The following is a 21,331-nucleotide window of genomic DNA, read 5'->3' as shown; positions in this document are numbered from 1 at the left end:
TCGTTCTCGCTTATAAGATCTATCACTTAAATTGTGATGGCCTCTAACTGTAACTTAAAGATCAAAATAGGGTTATTTTCTGATGCAGTAATAATTCTGTTTCATTATTCTTCCTCAAGGGTCATCAGCTGAGGATTGTGACTGTTTTCTTGAGGCATGCAGCTTTAGTCTCAGCATTTTAGCATGGTATAATTATGTAGCCTACCATGCATATTAATGATCTCATTTACCAGAACCTTATCTTAAAATGAGTCAGATGGAAATGTTGAAAAGTAGGCCAAAGACAGTATTTTTTTGAAGTTAAAGTTACATTAATCACCTAATAAAATCTGTTAAATGACAAGCAGATAATCATTGAGAAAGTAAAAACTTTGGGTTTTGTTCTGGAAGGGAAAAAAGCACCACTTGTTAGCTAAGTGGTTGCGATAGCTGTCCCTAACGTATATCATGCACAAATCATAAACAGGTATGGTATTCATGGCAGGACATGGTGATGGATGTGCGTCTAAACACTATTAGTTTATAAAAGTGCTACAAAGGTTGAATTTTTCCAGGACACATAGCACTACATATTTAGTGCTGTGTGTCCTTGTATGCGTATGTGTAACTGGGTCTGCATAGCAGCATAAAAACATCATCCAAGAACTGAATAACAGTAAAACCAACATTATAACTTTGAGCCTGTAAAGTTCACCTTCATCCATCCTCTTCTTCCAATATAATTCAGGGTCACAGTTAAATTTTGGTCTATTCAAACTAGCAAAGGTGTGTGTGGTGCACGCTGAACAGGTTGCCAGTCTATCTGAAGGCTAACACAGACATATAGCCAACCATTCACACCAACGGCCAATTTAGAATCACCTAACATGTCATTGGGCTGTGAGAGGAAGCAGGAGCAACTAAACAGACACGGGAGAATATTCGAATGGATTCAAACTTTTGCTACAAGGCGATAACACTGACCCTGTGGTGTGGTGGAAAAGTCACTATCACCATGATCAAGGGAATAATCAATTCCCAAGGTTCTGTGGTGAAGCCAACACCACTTGGTTTATCACTTCTAGCTGACGTCCAGTGCTAACCTGAGAGTTTACAGTTATATAAACTCTGGGTTTCATAACCCGATGTACGTAAAAAAAAACATGATACCAACACCATGACCCAAGGTATCATGGTAGATGGTGTGTCCAGATGCATAACCAAGATGTATTCTTGTACTTCCTGACCTTGATCTTGAAACGACTGTTGAATGACGAGTGTGCTTATTACACAATGACCCCATCCAGTCAGTTTGTGAGAACCTACGATTAATGGCGTTCTGTCTTTTGTTAAATGCTTATAAACTTAACAGTTGTCTTCATGTTGCTTTAGTAAGGTTGAATCTGATTTGGGCTTGTGGTAGCCTAGTTTAAGCTTCTGTACCAGGGCCTGTCACAGAGTCGTTACACCTGTGGCCAGTCAGTGAATATTTATTGAGCATATTCAATTATAAATGTCTCCGTTTAATAAGCACACCACGTCTGCATACCTGAGTTACAAAAATATCAGATCACATTTTATGACGAGTTGATGCAGTGAACAAGGTCATTGCAAAGACATAATTTCTTACCATTGTATCTGTTACGTAAAACTTTGTTATAGTAATATGTGACTGTCCATATCCAAGTCTTAGCGTTATATCAGAATTTATGTAAAACTATGTAGATGGTCAGTAGAAATAAAAGCATAAACATAAACAAGTGTGCAAAAATATAACAGTCAGTAGAAGAATGTGAATATGAGGGAGACTGGTAGAAAGATGGACACGCAAGGAGAAGTTGTAGTGATCTGTTTATCCAAACCAACAAACAAAGAAGATGAGTGGTAAAGGAGAGTGGTAGAGACGAGTGTTGGGTGATTAGTGATAGAAGGATAGCAGCAAGAGTGAAAAGGAAGATGGTAGTGAGACCTGCTGTGATGTGTTGTTTGGAGATGATGGCACTGACAAAAAGACAACAGTTTGATTTGATGTGTGTGAGTGACCAGAATGGACAAGATCAGAAACAAATTCACAAGAGAGACAACTTTATGTTGAGCAGTTTGGAGACAAAGTTAAAGAAGCAAGGCTGAGATGGTTTGTGTCCTGTCGGTTTGTGTGGCAGGCACAAGTTGGAAACGAAATGCAAGACTTGGAAACAAGTTACAAACTAAAAGGTAGTTTTATTGTTGAGCTCTTACAAAATAAACGTAAAGCAGGTCAGGAAAAAAATCATTTACAGCTAGGAATCTTTCAGGAGAAAACATGAGCAGGGAGGTAGAATGTGACAAAGAGCCAAGAGAGCCTAAAATGACAATATATACAAACATAAGATAACAAGGAACAGGCAACAGGTGGCAGAACTGCTGAGACTAATGACGAGACAGAGAACTAGGACTAACCAAAGCACTGGTGACAAGAGACTGTCAAAATCATATAGAAAAAATAACTAACACTGACAAAGACATACAAGCTTGACACAGAACATGGACAAACATGGAGACAAGATTGAAAGGACAGAATTGGAATACAAAAGGGGGGAAAAAACCCAACCCATCATCTAAAGCCGTCAGGGACCCAAAGGCACAGACAACAGGAGCAAAACCATAACAGCATAAACAAAAGGAGTTTTACCAAATCCTGTATAAAAAAAGAGAGAAGGTGTCACGGTTTGGCATGGCAGACCGTGGGGGGTGTAGGGAAGGAGGACCCAGGCGCGGTGCTCTGTGTGCGAACAGTGCATTTATTTACAGTGTGGTACAAAACAACAATAAATCCCCGTGTTTTCCCCAGACTCCCGTGTCGTGTCCTCCTAGTGCTCTCTGCTCCCGTGTCTGCACTCCCGGTGCTCGCTGCTCCTCAGGCCTTCCACGTTCCTCCTGCGGGAAACAATAGCGGCAGCTGTCAGGACACTAAACAATGGCAGGCATGCACTTAACAACAAAACCTAAACTGGATGACTAACATGAAGTCTCAAACAATGATCCCGCGCTGGTGGGAGCTCCAAGACTCTCTTAAGTAGCTCCCCCGACGAGGCCTGATCAGCAGCAGGTGCGTGGCTTCGGGTGTGGCCAGTTCCCCAGCAGGGCCACACCCACCAGGCCCGAAGGCGCCTTCAAACCAGTGTTCATACACACACAAGCACGGAGAAAGAACAGCAGCAACACCAAAAATACATATGTCACCAGTCCATGACTGCCCAGGGATCCTGGGCCGCCCAGACCCAGGACCCTGACAGAAGGAACCTAAAGGTCACGAGAGCAAGAGCACAGAACTAAAGGCATGGAACTAAGTTAAAAGCAACTTGTATCAGTTAAGGGAATGAAGACCTATAAACATTAAAAAATAACAAATTCAAGGGGAAAATTTATTAGCAAAAGGTTAGCCATTTTAGGTTGATTTGAAGAAAATCCAAAGTGAGGAAAAAAAAAAGGTACAGAAAGAAACTGAAAACTAAGCAGACTCTGAGACCTAATCCTGGAGCTGCAAGACATGAAGGAAAACTGAACTGACACTATGACAAAGGAAAAAGGGAGACTGAGACAATATATACACAGGACGTTGATTATGGGAAGTGGAGACAGCTGGGCAGGATGAGACACCGGTGAATGAAATCACAGAAGATGAGACACAGGAAGCAAAACTAAAGGCAACACACACAGAACAACAAACACAGGAAGAGTGATAACTGAACAGGGAAGACACTGACACATGAATAAACTTAATACAGGTGACCTGACACAGCAGGGAGGACTACAAAGGGAGGAATTAAACTCTTAAGTTACTGGGAACTAAGAACAAAAGCTAATACACTAGAAATACACAAAGCAGTGTCTCAAAAAACTTAAAAGACTACGTAAACTGACCCAGGACCATGACGTGCTTATCAAAAAATAAAACTACAAAACCCCTAAGCAGCCCAAAAAGTCAAAACCTGGTTCTAGGACAGGTTTGGACACGTGCAGTGGAAGGATACTGGATATACTGGACAAAGAATGCTGAAGATGTTGCTCCCAGGCAGGAGAAAAACGAAGGAGGATGACCACAGAGAAGCTTGATGGATGTAGTGAAGGAGGACAGGCAGAGCATTGGCGTGGCAGAGGAGGACAAGGAGACGAGGTCAAATGGAGGCAGATGGTCCACTGTGGTGACCCCTAAAGAGAGCAGCTGAAAGAAGAAGATTTAAGATTCTTAATTTGTCACATGCATAGTTATACAGATATAACACGCAGTGAAATGTGACCTGATACGCTCCTCGACTGTGCAAAAAAGAGAGACAGAACTTTATATACAGTGAATGAGTATATACAAAGAGGACATTATGTGCAGCAAGTGGGTGAGTTATATACATTATATAAATAAAGATAAAATAAAATAAAGCAATCTGAAAATTTACAGCTTGTGTACATTGCATGGGTAGGGTGTTAAAGTGTCTTGTGTTGTTGTGAAGCCAGAAGGATCAGGATGATATGAGAATGTGGAAAGTCCTGAGGATCCCTGGAGAGACCCTGAACTTCCTCAGTTGTCGTAGGTGGTACAGGCACTGCCCAGCCTTTTTGGACTGGACCTGAATGTGGGCAGACTATGTCAGGTCTGAGGAGATGTGGACACCGAGATACTTGAAGGACTGCACCCTCTCCACTTGAGCTCCATTAGTGGAGATATCATCTGAATTTCAGGAGCGGAACCACTCCTCCTTCACGCCCCCTCCAGCCTCAGGCTATAAAAGCCCCCCTTCACCAATACCTGCTCTTCTCATTTTCATGCCCCACACTTCCCCCCCATTTTCCCTCTCTTTTCCTCTCTCCCTTTCCTTCATTCACTTCTTGTTAGTACATGGGGATCTTCCCGGGCCGGGAGCCGTCGCCAGTCCCCTTCGAGGCCTTCCCCAAACCGCAGCACCAGTTCATACTCCCTCATCGCCCATCGTTACCAAGGATGTGGTCCCAGCTAGTGAAATAATAATGGGCTTGTAGTCTCTGTGCTGACTCCTTCTGAAGTCCACTACCAGCTCAGCTCCTTGGTCTTGCCGACGTTCAGCTGGAGGTGGTTATGCTGGCACCACGATGCCAGATTCTTCACTTCATCCATGTAGACCGCCTTATTGTTGTTGGAGATGGCGCCCAACACCACTGTGTCATCAGCAAACTTCACAATGGTATTGGAGCCATGGGTGCCCACACAGTCTGAAGTGTAGAGGGAGTAGAGCTGTGGTGAGAGGACACACCCCTTTGGCGCTCCCGTGCTGATGGTGATGCTGTCGGAGACGCACCTACCCATCCTCACCACCTGAGTTCTGCCGGTGAGGAAGTCCAACACCCATGCACACATGCACACAGACGGCTGTTGAGTCCTAGATCCCTCAGCATTGTGAACACTCTACCGGGCACTATTGTTCACAGAAATTCACAGAAGTGTGCAAAAACGTTTTTACTTTGATGGATAAAGGATAATAAAAAAATCTCATTAAAATCACAAAATCCATTTCCTCCCAGTATAGATCTAAAACAGAAGGAACAATAGTTGCAGCTTGTTGTAAATAACAGCTTCCTGGTAGTATTTGTTATTTGCAGTGTCTTTAAGTTGAAGCTTTACCCCCAAGTCTCTTTAGCACTCCCAAAAGGCCCGCCCTGCTTTCACCTTCACCACCACCCCCCCCCCCACCACCCCACCCCCCCCCCCCCCCACCCCCACCCCGGAACAAGCAAACACTGGCATCTGTTTTTCCACTACCTCATTATAAAAAATGAAAAAGGAACATGTTTGGTCCCTTTGGCCAGTATTTTGGGAACTACACAAACACTTTGAACACACACAAAGCCCACAGTAAAACATTTGCTACTAGGCAACTGTGTACTCCTTGTACCTCTTTCAATTTTATTTAGCATGACAAGTGTTGTGTGGGTAGACCTGGAGTAATATCAGGAGGATTCAGAATCACAAGAAAATAAATGGAAACTGTGTTTACTGCACGAGCACGAGAGTTACTCACCTGGACAGGATGCCGACGTGTGGAGGAGAGTCCTTCTGCCTCACCTGGGTAACAGATGGTGGAGCTGAGGGCAGTGCAATTAGCCAGATGGAATAAACATTTTATCTCAAATAAAATAAGATTGCAATTGCTCATTTCAAATTCTAACTGTTAAATATGTGTATGTGTGCTTTGCACAATTCTTAAAAACATGCAAAACTAATTTATTAGTATTTATTTTTCCCCACACAATTTTAATGTCGGGGCGCTGACATCTTGAAAGATAAATTTCATTTTACCCATTGACTCGAAACACAAGTTAAGTCAGCAACAACAGCAATAAACCACACTCAGATTTGTCTGTTCAATTCTTCCTCTAAACCAGGAATGTCAAATTCACTTTACAACGAGGGCCACACACAGCCCACTTTGATCTGATGTGGGCAGGACCAGTGAAACTCACCTACACATTTAATCCCTGAGATATTTTAATATAAGAATAAGAAGTGTAGTTTCAACAGTGAGTCTCGGTTTTTCGACATAAAAAAGAAATGCTATTGTAGTAAATCAAATAAATCTGTCAGCATAACTCTTTAGGGATACATTATAAGCAGTAAAATTACAGAAATACATTACTTATTTAATATGATGTAGTCTGAATGGTCAATTGGAAGTTCTGTATCAGCAAGATACAGAAATTCCTTCATATTTTATTAAAGCTATCCATTAGGCTGTCTTTGATGGCAAATTCTGGCCCACAGGCCTCATGTTGGACACCACTGATCTAAACTATCTGTTCCACCATTTGGCTTGGATGTGTAGTCTTTTTGTCTTCTGGTCATAGCTAACTGATAGCTAACCCACCTACATTCAGTGTGAGTTCACAATATATAGAGAAACAATCACTGACCAAAACCCACTGATCAAAGACCACTGATCAATGGCCATGAGTACCATTCACAGAGAGTTGGGGAATGGCTGCAATCACAGCATTGTAAGATGGCGAAAGATGTACCCTTAGGCCCCCTCCTCGATTCAGAGATGGTCTTTCCCTTTTCACGTAAATGGCCTCCTTTACTCCACGCTCAAACCAGCGTTCCTCCCTGTCCAGGATGTGTACATCCTCATCATTGAAAGAGTGTCCACTGGCCTGTAGGTGTAAATAGACTGCAGAGTACTGGCCTGACGAGGTAGCTCTTCTGTGTTGTGCCATCCGCTTCACCAGAGGTTGTTTGGTTTCCCCTATGTATAAATCCTGGCAATCCTCCTGGCACTTAACAGCGTACACTATGTTACTCTGTTTGTGTCGGGGGACCAGATCCTTGGGGTGGACCAGTTTTTGGCGCAGCGTGTTTTGGGGTTTAAATGCCACAGAGACCCGGTGTTTAGAAAAAATGCGTCTCAACTGCTCCAATACTCCTGACACATATGGGATCACTACAGGTTTTCGCTTGGGCAGCGGTTGTCCTTCTCTCCTCGATCGGCTGGAGCTTTCTTTAGGTGTCTTTCCAGCTTTGACAAAAGTCCAGCTGGGATAACCACATTTACTCAGGGCCTTCTTGATGTGCCGTTCTTCTGCCTCCCTGGCCGCTGCGTCAGTGGGGATGGTGTTCGCTCTGTGTTGTAGCGTCCTAATGACGCTGTTTATAAGATTGGGGAAACCTGCAGTCAGCTGAGACTGAAGAAGTCACTTGGATGAGTGACGAAACGTTTCTCCCACAAAACGCTACGTCCAGATGAACAGAATCAACTTTTTGGAGACCCATATTTGACTGTTTCCTCCATTTCAACTTATCATTCCACTCAGTTAATTATGTAACACATCTATCATCTACTTTCCTTTTATTTTTCTGTTTAAAAACACAATTGTGCATTTGATGACGCATTTATGTGTTCTGTTCTCTTGGTGATCTTTTTGGCATATCTGGCTGTTTACTTACTATTACACTTTTAATTAGTATTTTCATCATCAAGAAAAATCTTACATTATAAATTCAATTCAATTTTATTTATATAGCTCCAAATTCCAACAGCAGTCACCTCAAGGCATTTTATAATGCAAGGGTGACAGGACAACAGACATGCTGTAGAAAAGAGCCAGAGATCAATAATAACTAAAAATCAAATGCAGATTGCTGTAGAAACACACAGTGAAAAAAGGTGGGTGAAGGAGAAACACTCAGCCGCCCACAGCAGCTTAGACCTTATTGCAGCATAATGAAGGAAGGGTTCGCGGTTATATACGCTTTTTCAAAAAGGAAAGTTTTCATCCTAATCTTTAAAGTAGAGAGCTCTAATAGGTATTTTGCAAAGTTATCTGTATGTCAGTAGCACTATATGCATGACGATTTGTATTGTGCACAAATGTATCACTGTGTGTGTGTGGTTGAGGAAGCGCTTAGGCATTAAAGACAGGGAGAGGGAAGAAATGCATATTCATCAGGCCTCGCAGACAAAAACAGTGTTGGGGCACAATCTCTGCAACGAGTGCAGGTTAAATAACTGCAGCTAACTCAATATGTTACAGCGGGACAAACATTTATGCACTTCGCCCATAGACTTGCCTCATGGTTACGCATCACAGGAAGAGAGAAGGGAAGCAGTTATTCCTGCATACATTTGCATGTGGTTGGGGGCTGGTGTTCAAGCCCACCCTACCGTTTCGTTTTACCTCCATCTTGAACACTTATTTACTTCAGCTGGCTAATCTTTTACTTAATAAAGATCTGTTAAATAGGCTGTCTTAGGAGGGCAAACTTGAGAGATTTTTTTGGTGCACTTTGCCAAGTTAATACCATGTGACTGGCAGGGAAGTGTTGCATTTGTGCTATGTTATGCTGCAGCTGTGTTGCAGCCATTAACACAAAGCTCATGCACTATCCTGCCTATTAACCTGTTGTACATAAGGGCTATTTTCCAATACATTTCCACATGTAAACTTACTGATTTTAACCACTAGATGGCATTCCTGTATTGAGAGCAGGAAACAGCCTCAGTCTGAAACCGGAGGCAGGGCTGCATGAAATCAGACCTCTCGGTTCATGCTGTTGACACTTAAAGCCACTACCAACTATGTTATGTCATGCATTAACATAACTGTCTGTTTTCATATCGTAGGTGAACAGGAGTAGCCATTTCTGTTGCTATTCCCAACTCCCAATGTTTCTTTTATCCAGGATTTTGATTTCTGTCACACCGAAAGGGAACCCAGAGGAGCCCTCTGAATGCTTCTCCATTTTAGAAGTCACATTTGCACACTTGGACCATATGCTTAGAGCCTTTCCAAGTCAAGTGCACATTTGCAGGCTGAGATTCCCAGAGCTCATCTGGTGAAAACAAATGAAACTGGTGACAGATTGATTTTCTGGAGCATACAGTCAGTGCACTGAATTCCTACTGAGGGAATGTAGAGTTTAAAATGAGAAATTGTACTCAGGCAAAGCCAGGATTTGAATCCCTTGCCACGCAAGGAAAATTAAGACCATAAACCATACCTCATAGATAAATATGCACATGTTGGAGACTGTAGAAAAGTGAAACAGCATAGGGTAGGGTTGTGAAACTGACAAAAGAAATTAACAGATTTTATGTTGGCTAAAATGCTTAAGATGTGGGTTAAGCTAGAGCAATGTGCAGCACATGGCTGATGCGCAATCCCAGGGCAGCTTGGCTAATTGTGGTTGGCGAATGGTGGTTACGGAAAAGAGAAATTCTTGCTGAGGGAAAGCAGGGGAAACAAAGTCATTAAAGACGAGAAAGAAAAAGTGTTGTAAAAGATAAACACAAACTTTCACGTATGATGAAAAGTTACGATTTGGATAAGAAGTGAGCAAAAGCATGAATCACCAACAGAACAATAGATAAGCGATGCAGTTAAAAAACAACGATACTGTCACAACTATTCCATGCTTCTTTTCCACATTGTCACAGCTACAATTGCATATATATATATATATATATATATTACATATTTTTAGTCACCCTGAGTTGTGTTTGAAAAAGTTTTTTTTAAGTCAGACAGGGTTTGCTAAAACCAACAATCAACCACCAACAAATTAATAGCATTGTTTTTAATTTATGAAATGAAAGAGAAAACAAAAACACTATATTAATTTAAAAACAAATAAAGTAAAAATCAAATAATAAAAAGAATTAAATGATAAAATAATAAATAATAACAAAATAATAATCAAATATAATAATAATCACATAAAACAGAAAAAGGACAAAAAATAAAATCCCTTTTTTTATTTCTTATCTGATTATTGTAATTACTTATAAATTGTTTAAATTAATATAATTATTTAAGGACCAAAAGCCGATATGAAATCCACAGTACTAACAGTAATAACCTGCTGCCCACCACTATATTAAGATGCCACCAATTTATATTTATTTGTTACTTTGTGGCAAGAAAGTAGCCACATTTAAACATGTAACAACAGAAAATATAACCATATGTATTTTCTTTCATTTAAATCAACTTCTCTTTACATTTTAATAAAAAAAAAAAAAAAAAAAAAAAAGAGAAGACGGGTGGGTACATGACATTGTACTGTGTATTTTTCCATTGCAGTTTCCGTTCTCTTTGCAAAGTTTGTCAAGTGAATCTACCGTTTACAGGATCAAAAATCCCTTTTGACCTATAGCGGCAGTGAACACTGGTTATTGGCAGCTGTGTGGGGTTTAACAGACCCAGAACAAACACCTACTGTAGCATAATCTACTTGTTGCAATCCTCTCTCTCCATCCTCACTGGTCCTTGGCCCACCATGCCGTCCCCAGCTGTCCTGTCCTCTCTCTCCACTAAAGAAGGGAGAGGGAAGGGGCTGGGGGGGAGGGGAGGGCAGGGTGCTGGCTGGTTCTAGCCCTCCCTCCCTGTCTGCCTGGCTGTTGTACGAGCCTTGATGTTACATACTGCAACGGCAGCCTCTTAGGCCCTCATAATCCACCGGATTGTTGCATTAAAACCGTCACATGATGCTTTGCTCCCTTGCAGTTGTGCTGCGTTGCGTCATCATTAGAGGAAGCTATAAATAACAAGGAGAGACTGCGGGGGTGGGAGGGGAGATACGGGGAAGGGTTGTCAAATACATAGAACAACACAGATTGGCAGCTTTTGGCTCCCTCCAAAGCCAGAGTGCAGCTTTGAGTTAGAGAGCGCAGTAATATTCAAACTTACCTGACTTAGGCATTGTGATGGCACACATCACAATTCCAACAAAGGATTTGATGCATAAAGAAATTCAGCAGCGCAGCAGGGGCCAATACTTGTGTCGAGAAAACAAGTTAAAGGGAATATTCAGACATGTCACTCACCGGATGTCAAAGTCCTTTTTTCTATTCTTTTCTTTCTTTCTTTTTAGCACAAGAAGCTAGCTCATAGTTTCACATCACAGACTGAAATTCAGGTGTGGATGTGTTGACAGTAAGCCACTGTGAAATAGCAGAATGGGGTTGAGCTCAGTAAAATAGGTTGGGGTTTTTGTTCATTACTTTTATGTACTTAGAGGGGGATGTAAGTCTTCAGAGGTCTTTTTGGGGAAGCTGAGCGATAGCTATTGGCTGGAAGGCATCCTCTGTATAGGGAGACATATGCTGAGGCAAAACACAGCTATGACAAGCAAGTAAACCAATAGAGCTGTTTTTGTTTTCCTATGTTTGGAGGCCCTATGCACTGCATTATCACACATCATATCCTGTGCCCGCCAGGCAAACAACTACAGTACAAGTCTGTGTAAGTGTAGCAGGCTGGTTCTTCCAAGGGAATAATGCAAGATGACACAGCAGCAATGCTTAACATGCGTATATGTCACTATATGCACACTTGGAGCACCAACATTAACCTTTATATATTATATAACCTTGGGATTAAGTAATAAATACATTATTACTGAAAGACAAATGAATAACACTGATTATCCTTCATCCTGGCACCTATTAGTGGGTGGGATATATTAGGGAGCAAGTGAACATTTTGTCCCCAAAGTTGATGTGTTACAAGCAGGAAAAATGGGCATGAGGATTTGAGCGAGTTTGACAAACGCAAAAGCGCACTGATGCATGGGGGGGAGCAAAGGCTGGCCTGTGGTCATGTCCAACAGATGAGCTATTGCAGGTTAAATTGACAAAAAAAAAGTTCATGCTGGTTTTGACAGAAAGCTGTCAGAATACACAGTGCATCACAGTTTGCTGTGCATGGGGCTGCAGACCAGTCAGAATGCCCACTCTGACTCCTGTCCACTGCCAAAAGTGCCAACAATGAGCACATGAGCAGAAGAACTGGACCACAGAGCAGAGGAAGAAGGTGGCCAGGCCTGATGAATCATGCTTTCTTTTACATCACGTGGATGGCTATGTGAAAGTGCATTGCTTATCTGGAGAACACCTGGTACCAGCAGGATGCACTATAGGAAGAGGGCAAGCCAGTGGATGCAGTGTGATGCTTTGTGCAATGTTCTGAAACTTTGGGTCCTGCCATCAATGTGGATGCCATTTAATTATCAGTTATTATTCATCTCTGGGTCCTGTGTTAATCCCCTAAACCCAAATGTTCACGTCAGATGTCTGCCCCTTCCTGAGCCTGATTTTGCTGGAGATTTCTTCCTGTTAAAAGGGAGTTTTTCCTTCCCACTGTCTCCAAATCACTTGTTCATAGGGGATCATATGATTGTTGGGGTTTTCTGTTTTCTTTGTGTTATTATTTGTTGTGCCTAACCGGTGTAGCGTAGTAACTGCTCAGTTCAACATTGTTGCTTTTAAGCCTGTTTTGTATTGTTTTGGTTTTCTGTTAAAGAGGAATGGTGGAGACAGAAATAAAGCTACATAAACAGTGAATGTGAGTCTGGCCTGCTTTCATGAACAGAAACAAAGTAATTGAAATTTCTGTCTCAAAAAGAATAGAAAAAAAACACGTATGGAAAAAAAAGTTACACAATAGTGAGACTGAGGCTAACTTTACCAGTTTTCTCAAGTAACAATGAAAGAAATGTAATATTACACTTTGTAAAGGCCACAGTGCTCCTTTAGTTCTAAAGTTGTCTTTATGTCGAAGTGGCTGCATTCATGCAGAGCTTCGGCTTGTTCTTAAGATATCTGCTAGCCTTTCTCCTGTAAGTCCAGAGTATTCTTATCACACTGAAGCTGTGCTCTTGTATGCACAGAGTAAAAATTAAGCAATCATCAACCCAGAGAGACGTAAAGAGATGAAATCAAACAATCTGTTCTTGCAAAGAGCACAGCTGCTGTTATTGAGGACAAACAAATGAGACAGATAGGATCCATCAGGACCATGATGAATCCTTAAACACATACAAAGTGATAATCTGACAGTCTGTGTTAAGCTTCTATGGGTTTTTTTTTTCTTTTTCATTTTTGCTGATATGAGCACGTCATAGGTGACTCATAGCAAGTGTTGGTGATAGCATGATAAGAACTAGTAATTCCTAGAAGTAGCGAAAACACACATTAGTGATGGTACATTTCTTTAGGTGTCCCAGTAAGACAGGATGACATTAACAGCACAATAAAGGGTTAAATGTGATTGGTTGATCATTCATTTCTTATATAGACCTGTGATTTCTGTCCTCTCTTTCTCCAATATGAAAAAGCCCAGTGTAAAGATTCTCTACAGAATGCATAAAAACTATTGTAAAACAGACCGTCTACAGTAACAGGAAGAAAACAGTAAAGAGTAAAAATACATAGGCATAGAATAAGCAGCAATTTAATGGAGTTAAACGTTAACAAAATGATTCACACAGTCACTGGCCACCTTGTTAGGTGTACCTGTTCAACTGCTTGTTAAGGCAAAGAGCGAATACATAGCTCACATAGCAGCAAAACAGGATTGTTTAAGCATGTAGACATGTTCAAGACAAGCTACCAAAGTTCAAACTGAGCATCAGAATGGGGAAGCGAGGTGACTTAAGAGAGTTCGAATGTGGCGTGTTTGTATTTCACAAATTGTAATCTACTGGGATTTTAACACAGCCTTGTCTTTTTTTTTTACAGAATGTCTGAAATGAGAAAAAATATCGTGTGAGCAGCAGTTCTTTGGACCACGTTGATGCTAAAGGTCAGAGTAGATTTGCTAAAGGAAACAGTAACTCAAATAAAGACTCATCACAACCAAAGTATGCAGAAGAGCATCTCTGAAGACACCAAACCCAAACCTTCAAGCAGTTGGGCAGAAGACCACATGTGCCACTCCTGTTAACTAAGAACGGGAAAGTCTACAACAGAAGACAGGAAAAATGTTGCCTGAGCCTTAATTTCTGCTGTGACATTTGGATGGCTATGTCAAAACTTGGCATAACAACTCAGATCCATCCTGCCTTGTTTCAGCAGTTAAAACTGTTGTTGGTGTTTTATTGGTGTATGGGGATATTTTCCTGGCATACTTTGGGCCCCTAGTACCAACCGAGCATTGTTTTAACACCACATCTGAGTATTGTTACTGAAACTGTGTGATGCCTCAGAACTGATTAGGACAGTTCTGAAGGCAAAACAAGGTTTACTAGCAAGGTTTACCAAACTCATTTACCAAACAAAGTGGGCAATGAGTGTATATAGTAAATTATTAAATTATTGGAACAACATTCTTTTCTGTCATTATCTGAAACGTCACCCTCAGATCTTACAACATTCCCAGAAACATCAGGAACAGATTGAGTATCTTCTTGCCATATGATGTATTTACCACTAATGCAACCTGGAGGCTTTGCATAAATTACTCTCTGGAATAGGTGAGGTTCACTATAAACATTCATTTCATCAGTAATAGTTCAGACTTTTCATAAAAAGTGCATATTTTAAATAGTGACATCAGTGTGATATCATCAGGACTCACTGTATTCTGAGGAGCTCCACCTTTATAGGTTACATTACAGTGTTTATAGATGTTTATAGATATCCGTTCAGATAGATGAACGGATTTGCATGTGTAAAACCAGTGGTCGTGACGTTGGCACTGGAGTAAATTACCTTCCACTGCAGCAAGCCTGAGATGCACTCTCACATACACACACACAAATTTCACGGACACCCATTAGAAATGTAGCTTCCAAGAAACCAAGTGATGATATCTAATAAGAAGTTTTGCCCACCTCTTTCTGTCTTTTCTTCCTCTTTGATCTCTCCACCTCCCTCGCCGTGTCTTTCTTCTCATAAACCTCAAACTATCCGTCCTGCTTTCCCCTCCATCCACCGCCCCCTCCTCACCACCCCGCCTTCACTCTGCTGCTCCCTCTCGCTCTCCCCACCCCGCGAATCTCTAGCATGTTATTTAAGCCAAGGACAACATTAGCATGACGATCACAGCTTTCTATCACAAGTCTTGTCTGACAAGACAAGAGGAGGAGGAGGAGGGGGGTAGAGCTACTAAACGTGTGGGGAGTAAGGGAGGAAGCCAAAGGCATATAAACGGTATAACATGGTCTGAGAGAAATCAAAGACATTCTTGATTAAGTAAGACAAAGTAATACAAGTCTCTATACACCAGAGAAACATTGTTTACGTGCCATACGTTGTTAGATCTACATGAGAGATAGCAAAAGATAACAGCAATTTTGACACGTGTTAAGAGACAGGCTTACAAAGAGACTCACAAATCATGCCCCTGTTCATATGTACAGTTCTTGCATCATGATACAAGCCCCTCAGTAAAATCTAATTGTACTGCATGTATGGTTTCCGTACCATACATGAAGCGTATTTCTTTGCAGGGGCACATAAGCATTTCTCTTCACATCTCCTGCTCTTCTTCTTTGGCTAATACTCCTACTTATAGGCCTATTTATTACAACAGGAAATTAAAACACTGTTAATTGTATCATAAATACACGTCTGTGTTGCTAAAATCAGATTAATTTTTAATGAAACAGCTGCCTCCCTGGGCCAATTTCTCCCTTTGCCAAACCACCATGGCCTCACCTACCACGGCCTTCAGTCTTCAAGCCTCACGGTGAATCATCCATGTGCTTTATTGACTCTTTGTTGAGCACTTAAAAAAACACACACACACATACTTATTTATTCAAAGACACGGGCAAGCGTCATATACAAGGATGGCAGCTACTCATTTGGCACTGCAGCACACAAAATAATTTGGTTTCCTTAAAAGATAGAGGCTCGAGACATCCATTACTCACCTTTCATAACACCCTGCAGTACTCATGTTAAGCCCGAGTCCTCACAGCCAACAGAGAAGGAGATTGGGGGGTTTGATATTTCACATGGCTTTCAGTCACACGAATAATCTGATGGTTGTGAGGCTGAAGAGAGAGCTGTGTGGCCTTGGAAAAGAAAAAAAAATCCAGCTGCATATTAAATGTGCTCAGGCGTTTCACGGCCTGTCAAATCAGGGTGCCGTTTGTGATGCGCGGAAGACACAGTGTCTCATTTCCTGCAAGATATGTGCAGATGCCTGTGCATGTATGTGGACAAAAGTCTGGGCATGCACCACACACATAGATACACATCCTCGCACAGCAGCAGCAGCAGCAGGAACAGCAGTCAAGCCTGTTATCACTTGATTCCTCCCCCATGGTGAGTCCAAAAGACATCTCAATTTTCATCACGCTGGTAGAAGTTATAAAAGAGAATTATGAAGAAGAAGAAGAGGGAAAAAACAGGCTTTTGCGATCACTTGGATTCATCTTCACATATGTTAAATGCACTTTCACACACATACACACAGGTGGCAGGCACACAAACACAAAGCCAAAGACGCGCTCGTCCGTTGCATGGTGAAAAAATACATTTATTGGAATCTGTGTCAATGTAGAAAAAATTGAAAACTGGCTTTAGGTTTTGTCACAGTACCACAGGTGAATATTCCAGCAGGCGCCTGGTGAGCCGAAACGAAGCCAGCTAGCTTCTTTGGGGCAGTACATCTGTTACTGATGGCGACAGAGAAGGTGGCCTATGGCGGCCTGTGATACCAAACACACCGTCTCACAGACACTGAAAAGCTCGGGCTGCTCCTAAGACACACCACCAGCAAATGCACATGTTGTACAGCAATTAACCTAGACCGATGTTCTCTCGGTTTAATGTGGGATGATTTCGTTGTGATACTGTTACAAATCCCTTTCCAATAACTATAAAGCCAGGGCCGCTGGCTGCTAGCATCCAAGGTGGCTCAAAGGAGCTTGTATTGTATGATCAATTGTGGGCCAATGTTTTATAACCCATAAGCTGAACCCATAACATCCCATTTTGTCCCAGTCCCTGGCAATAACTCCAATGGCCCTGTGCAAAGCTATGAGGTTCATGCATCATCTTTGATGTCTACCATTGCCTTCCTTTACTGTTCAAAGCCTTGCCATTCAACCAGAAGGACTGTCACATTAATATTTTGCTTTCTTTCTCTGAATTTTTTTCCTTAATTCAGGTCTGTCTGAACAAGCACTTCTATTATAACGACACCGTAAGTGACAAATGCTATTCTGGCAGGCCAAACGTTATAATGGGTAGTGCATTTCTATTTCTGATATGACAGGATAAGTCTCACAACACACGGCGAGTCTGCATACTTTATGAAGTCGACAGAAAAAAACAAAGGCATTTGAAAACAAAAAGGACATTTCTAAACTCAGATACTGAGCATTATAACACTGAGAGGTCAGTTTTTTCCCATACAACTTTCTTTTACATAGACTTATTTTATTCTTAAATATCTTAAATCTCATAAAAAATAATTCATCAGAAACCAATTCTATATACACGGACAAAAAGTGCACGAGATGGATAGAGGATAGAGAGGTGGTGCGCATGCTGAGGTGGTTTCGCTAGAGTGGGCTTTGCTGTGAGATTATGCTTTGGATGTTGTTTTTTTTATGAAGTGTTGGCTTGTCTGATGAAATGTATGATTTGTTTTGTCTGGAGCATTGTATTAAATATCATCATTCATAAAACAAACAAGCGCTTCTAAATCAATACAGAGTCTCTTTTGGCTTCTCTTTCGAGTGGCAATTTTTCAAAGAGAGGGTGACCTTCATGGTTTAAAAAAACAAAAAAAAAGAAATGATCCACATTTCATCTGTAACCTGTCCTGACAAAAGCTGTCACCAAAGCAGGACATATGATTTTACTGACTGGACTCCTGAATAAATGTAAGAATAAAGGGATAGCTTATGCTTTATCTTATTTTCTGTAATACATATATTGTTACAATGTCAAAAGCAATCTTGAAACCTCTCTAAATGTTTTTTTTTCTAGTGTCGACTCTGTTTGATTCAGTGAGGGGGGTATCAGCTTTGGCTATTACTTTTGGCCACACGTGCTGTTTCTGAAGGGCAACCAATCAGGAGAAAACTGGATGTTCTGGGCTAAAGCAGTTGCCCAGAAATAACTGCACTAAAGCCTGGTATAAGATAAAGAAGGATTCATTAAAACTATGAATCTTGCAAAGATGACTCTAAGATTGAAGATTAAAAAAAAAAAACTATGAAGCTGTAAATGAGCAAAATGGGTCCTTTTTAAAGTGATGCAACATGAAGGTCACAAGAGCCAAATATTACTGTATTTCTTTGAGAAGTGAAATAATCCACAAGTGCTTCAAAAAAGGACACATGGCAAGCTGCATTGGGTCAAGTCAAACGATATGTCTGTGGAGAGGCATTCATTTACACCATTAAAACACAGCTACATATAAGCATGCATGCGTTGGAGCTTTTATAAGACAAATCATAAATTTATAAAACACAACAGGGCCGAATTTGCTCTGGTTTCTGCCATGTATCATTTTTTTGGCTTCGGCCAATGTCGGGTGAGTCTGAAATATTTTATTAGCATTTTAATAGGAGGGAAAATTGCAGGACGCTGGGCTGGTTTCCCAAAGTTATGTTGGTGCAGCTTGCTGTTATTGTTGTTGCTGTTTTTTTTTTTCTAGATTGATTGTACAGAGAAACATAAACTGATGTGATACCGTCACATGAAGCGTGTGCAAACTGAGCTGAACGGAATAAAAACCAGCACACCGGTTTGGCAATGAACTTTGCTGTGAGGACCTGGCTCTTTATGGCACAATGGATCCAATGACTCACTGACAGTAACTTTCTACACACAATGCCGTTGCTACTGATGTGCCGTTATTCTCTCCAGAACAGAAAAGAAAAAGAAACACAACAGTGAAGACATCATATAGACAGCACGATCAATACTGACCTGGATAAGAGGATGCTTAATTTCACTTCTCTTTTTCTGTTGCTTTGAATTTTCACAACTTAACTGGCATCCACACATCTCTTGTAAGCAACAGTATCTTTATATATATTTATATATATTTCTTTTTTTTAGAAAACTCTAGTAGATATTCACAGTTGCTTGACCGAATGGCAAAAATACCCATGAAGTCTAAAACTGCTGGTTTAGTTGTCTAAAACATGGATGCCAAGAAGTTCTTTTAAGTACTGGAGGTTCACTGTCATCAGAGACTATTTGACGCGTTTCAAAGTGTAAAAAATATCTTGCAGCGTGTTGCCTTTGAGCGTTAACACACACAAATTCATACGTACAACCATTCATTTTCTTGTATATATAGAGAGAGATAGATCTGTAGTAATATGGAACAGTGGCGACACCTTCGATTACATCTGAAGGCGCCATGCGACACACGTTTTCACAAATTCATTGTGATGGAAGAAATTCGGTTTCTGTCAGTGGATGCCCCCTTGGAGAGCGTTCAAATGAAATTCTGTACAGTAAAACAGCACACATAAAATCAAGAGGACATTAAAATAAAAAAATATCCCACGCTGATTGTGATGTTTTAAAATGTTATACAATTCTTTGTTTTTTTATTATCCTAGAAGGGGAAGCAGGAATGCTGCCTGCATCCCCTCTTCTCAGTCTTCCCACACTACACAGTAGTTTCATTCTTCCAGGGTCCAGTGCGTATATTTCCTGTGCTGTCTGACGTGTAGAGGAGACCCTCATGCAGGCTCCCCTTTAGAATCCCGTTCTGATTGGGTGGGTTCTGAGGGTAGGATTGTCTGCGCGGGGCGTGCATTTCCAAATGGTGATGTGTTGCCACGGGGTCCTCCTCAGCCACTTTGCCGCAGCCGCACAGGAAGACGCCCGTGTCTCCTGCTTCTGCCGGGCACAGAGAAGGGAAAAGGTCTGCCTTGGCACAGCAGATGTGCCTGTGGCAGGGATTATGGCATGCCAGGGACTCTGCAGCAGCGTGGCATGTGTGATGCACGTCATGGTGGCCTTCGTGGGCCAGGTGTGGACAGATGTGGGCGTGACGCTCGTGTGTGCTGTGGGGGCTGTCAGTGTGTAAGCTGTGCACGCTGCCTCCATCCACACTAGAGGGGATGTGATAGGCGTACTCCCTCTCACTCCCCACTCCACAAGCACCGGCCCCATCCCTGCGGCTGAGATGTCGGCCTTTAGTCCTGGCGCTGCTCTTTAGGCAGGGGTGCAACTGGATCCCCGGCCGGTAACCCTCCGGGTCAGCGTGCAGCAGCACATGCGTGGCCGCGGGCTCTTCTTCCATAAGCTGCTGGCTGTGCAGCGCGGCACAGCACGGCGTCACTGGCGCTAGACACGTCATGTGATTTTGTGAGGAAGGAAGGGCAGCGTGTTTACAGTGAGCTAAGCTGCCATGGCCACAGCTTAGAGCTTTAGCCTGACAAGGTGAGTCATGGTGGCAGTGGCTGTGGCCGTGGCCGTGCCCGGGGGTATCTCCGTTCACGTTGACTTTAGGCCGCGTTTGAGCGGTCGCGGGGGCACCAGAGGAGGCGTCGGCGCTTCGTCCAGGACAGCAGGAACACCAGCAATGCCAAACATCGTCCCGCTTGGCACAGTGATGGATGAGGACGAAGAGGCCGAGGGTGACGGAGAAGGCACCATAAAGGCAGCTGAAGATCATGTCCAGGAAGTGGCCCTGTGACACAGCTAGTGCCCCAAAAGTCCAGGTTGCCAGGAAGAGGAAAAGGGTGAAGGCCGCTGTTCTTAACTGAGCCTTGAAGGAGTGCTCGTTGGCCAGCAGCGCGGGGTTGATGGGAATGCCAGGGCAGCCGGCAGGGCAGTGGCTCCCGCTGGGCGGTGGAGCCAGGGCTCCAGGCTCGGCTCCCTGGTGGCAGTGTGTCGGCACATCGACAGCAGCCAGCCTCTGCTGCTCCTCCGTCAGTTGCTTGAGCTCGTACTTCTTTTCAGGGTGTCGCCGTAGCTGGATGAAAGTGCAGAGGAAGTAGATGCATGTGACCAGGACGATGAAAGCTACGGGGCCAAAGAATGCTCCCAGACTGGGCTCCCATGCCATCCAGCAGCTGCAACACACACACACAAACACACCACTGCACATTAATACCTTAAGAAATACGGAACAATTCAAA

General features: G+C 42.3%; 1 protein-coding gene and 1 long non-coding RNA gene across 2 annotated transcripts in view; one reads left to right on the top strand and one right to left on the bottom strand.

Annotated features, from left to right (window-relative positions):
• LOC146374564 (uncharacterized) overlaps window positions 1-18,411 on the top strand; it is a 29,570-nt gene extending 11,159 nt beyond the window's left edge. The window contains exon 2 of the long non-coding RNA XR_014801923.1: window positions 14,001-18,411. This is a non-coding gene — a long non-coding RNA (uncharacterized LOC146374564). The remainder of the gene's footprint in view (window positions 1-14,000) is intronic.
• adgra1b (adhesion G protein-coupled receptor A1b) overlaps window positions 16,725-21,331 on the bottom strand; it is a 173,380-nt gene continuing 168,773 nt past the window's right edge. The window contains exon 19 of the mRNA XM_084948189.1: window positions 16,725-21,265. Coding sequence (XP_084804315.1) covers window positions 19,852-21,265 — 1,414 coding nt within the window. The 3' untranslated portion in view covers window positions 16,725-19,851. The remainder of the gene's footprint in view (window positions 21,266-21,331) is intronic.

Source organism: Perissodus microlepis, chromosome 13, assembly GCF_051167445.1.
Source record: "Perissodus microlepis isolate ML-2025 ecotype Zambia chromosome 13, ASM5116744v1, whole genome shotgun sequence".
Classification (NCBI taxonomy): domain Eukaryota; kingdom Metazoa; phylum Chordata; class Actinopteri; order Cichliformes; family Cichlidae; genus Perissodus; species Perissodus microlepis.
The sequence above is the reverse complement of the archived record's forward strand: the minus strand, read 5'-3'. Positions and strand labels throughout refer to the sequence as shown.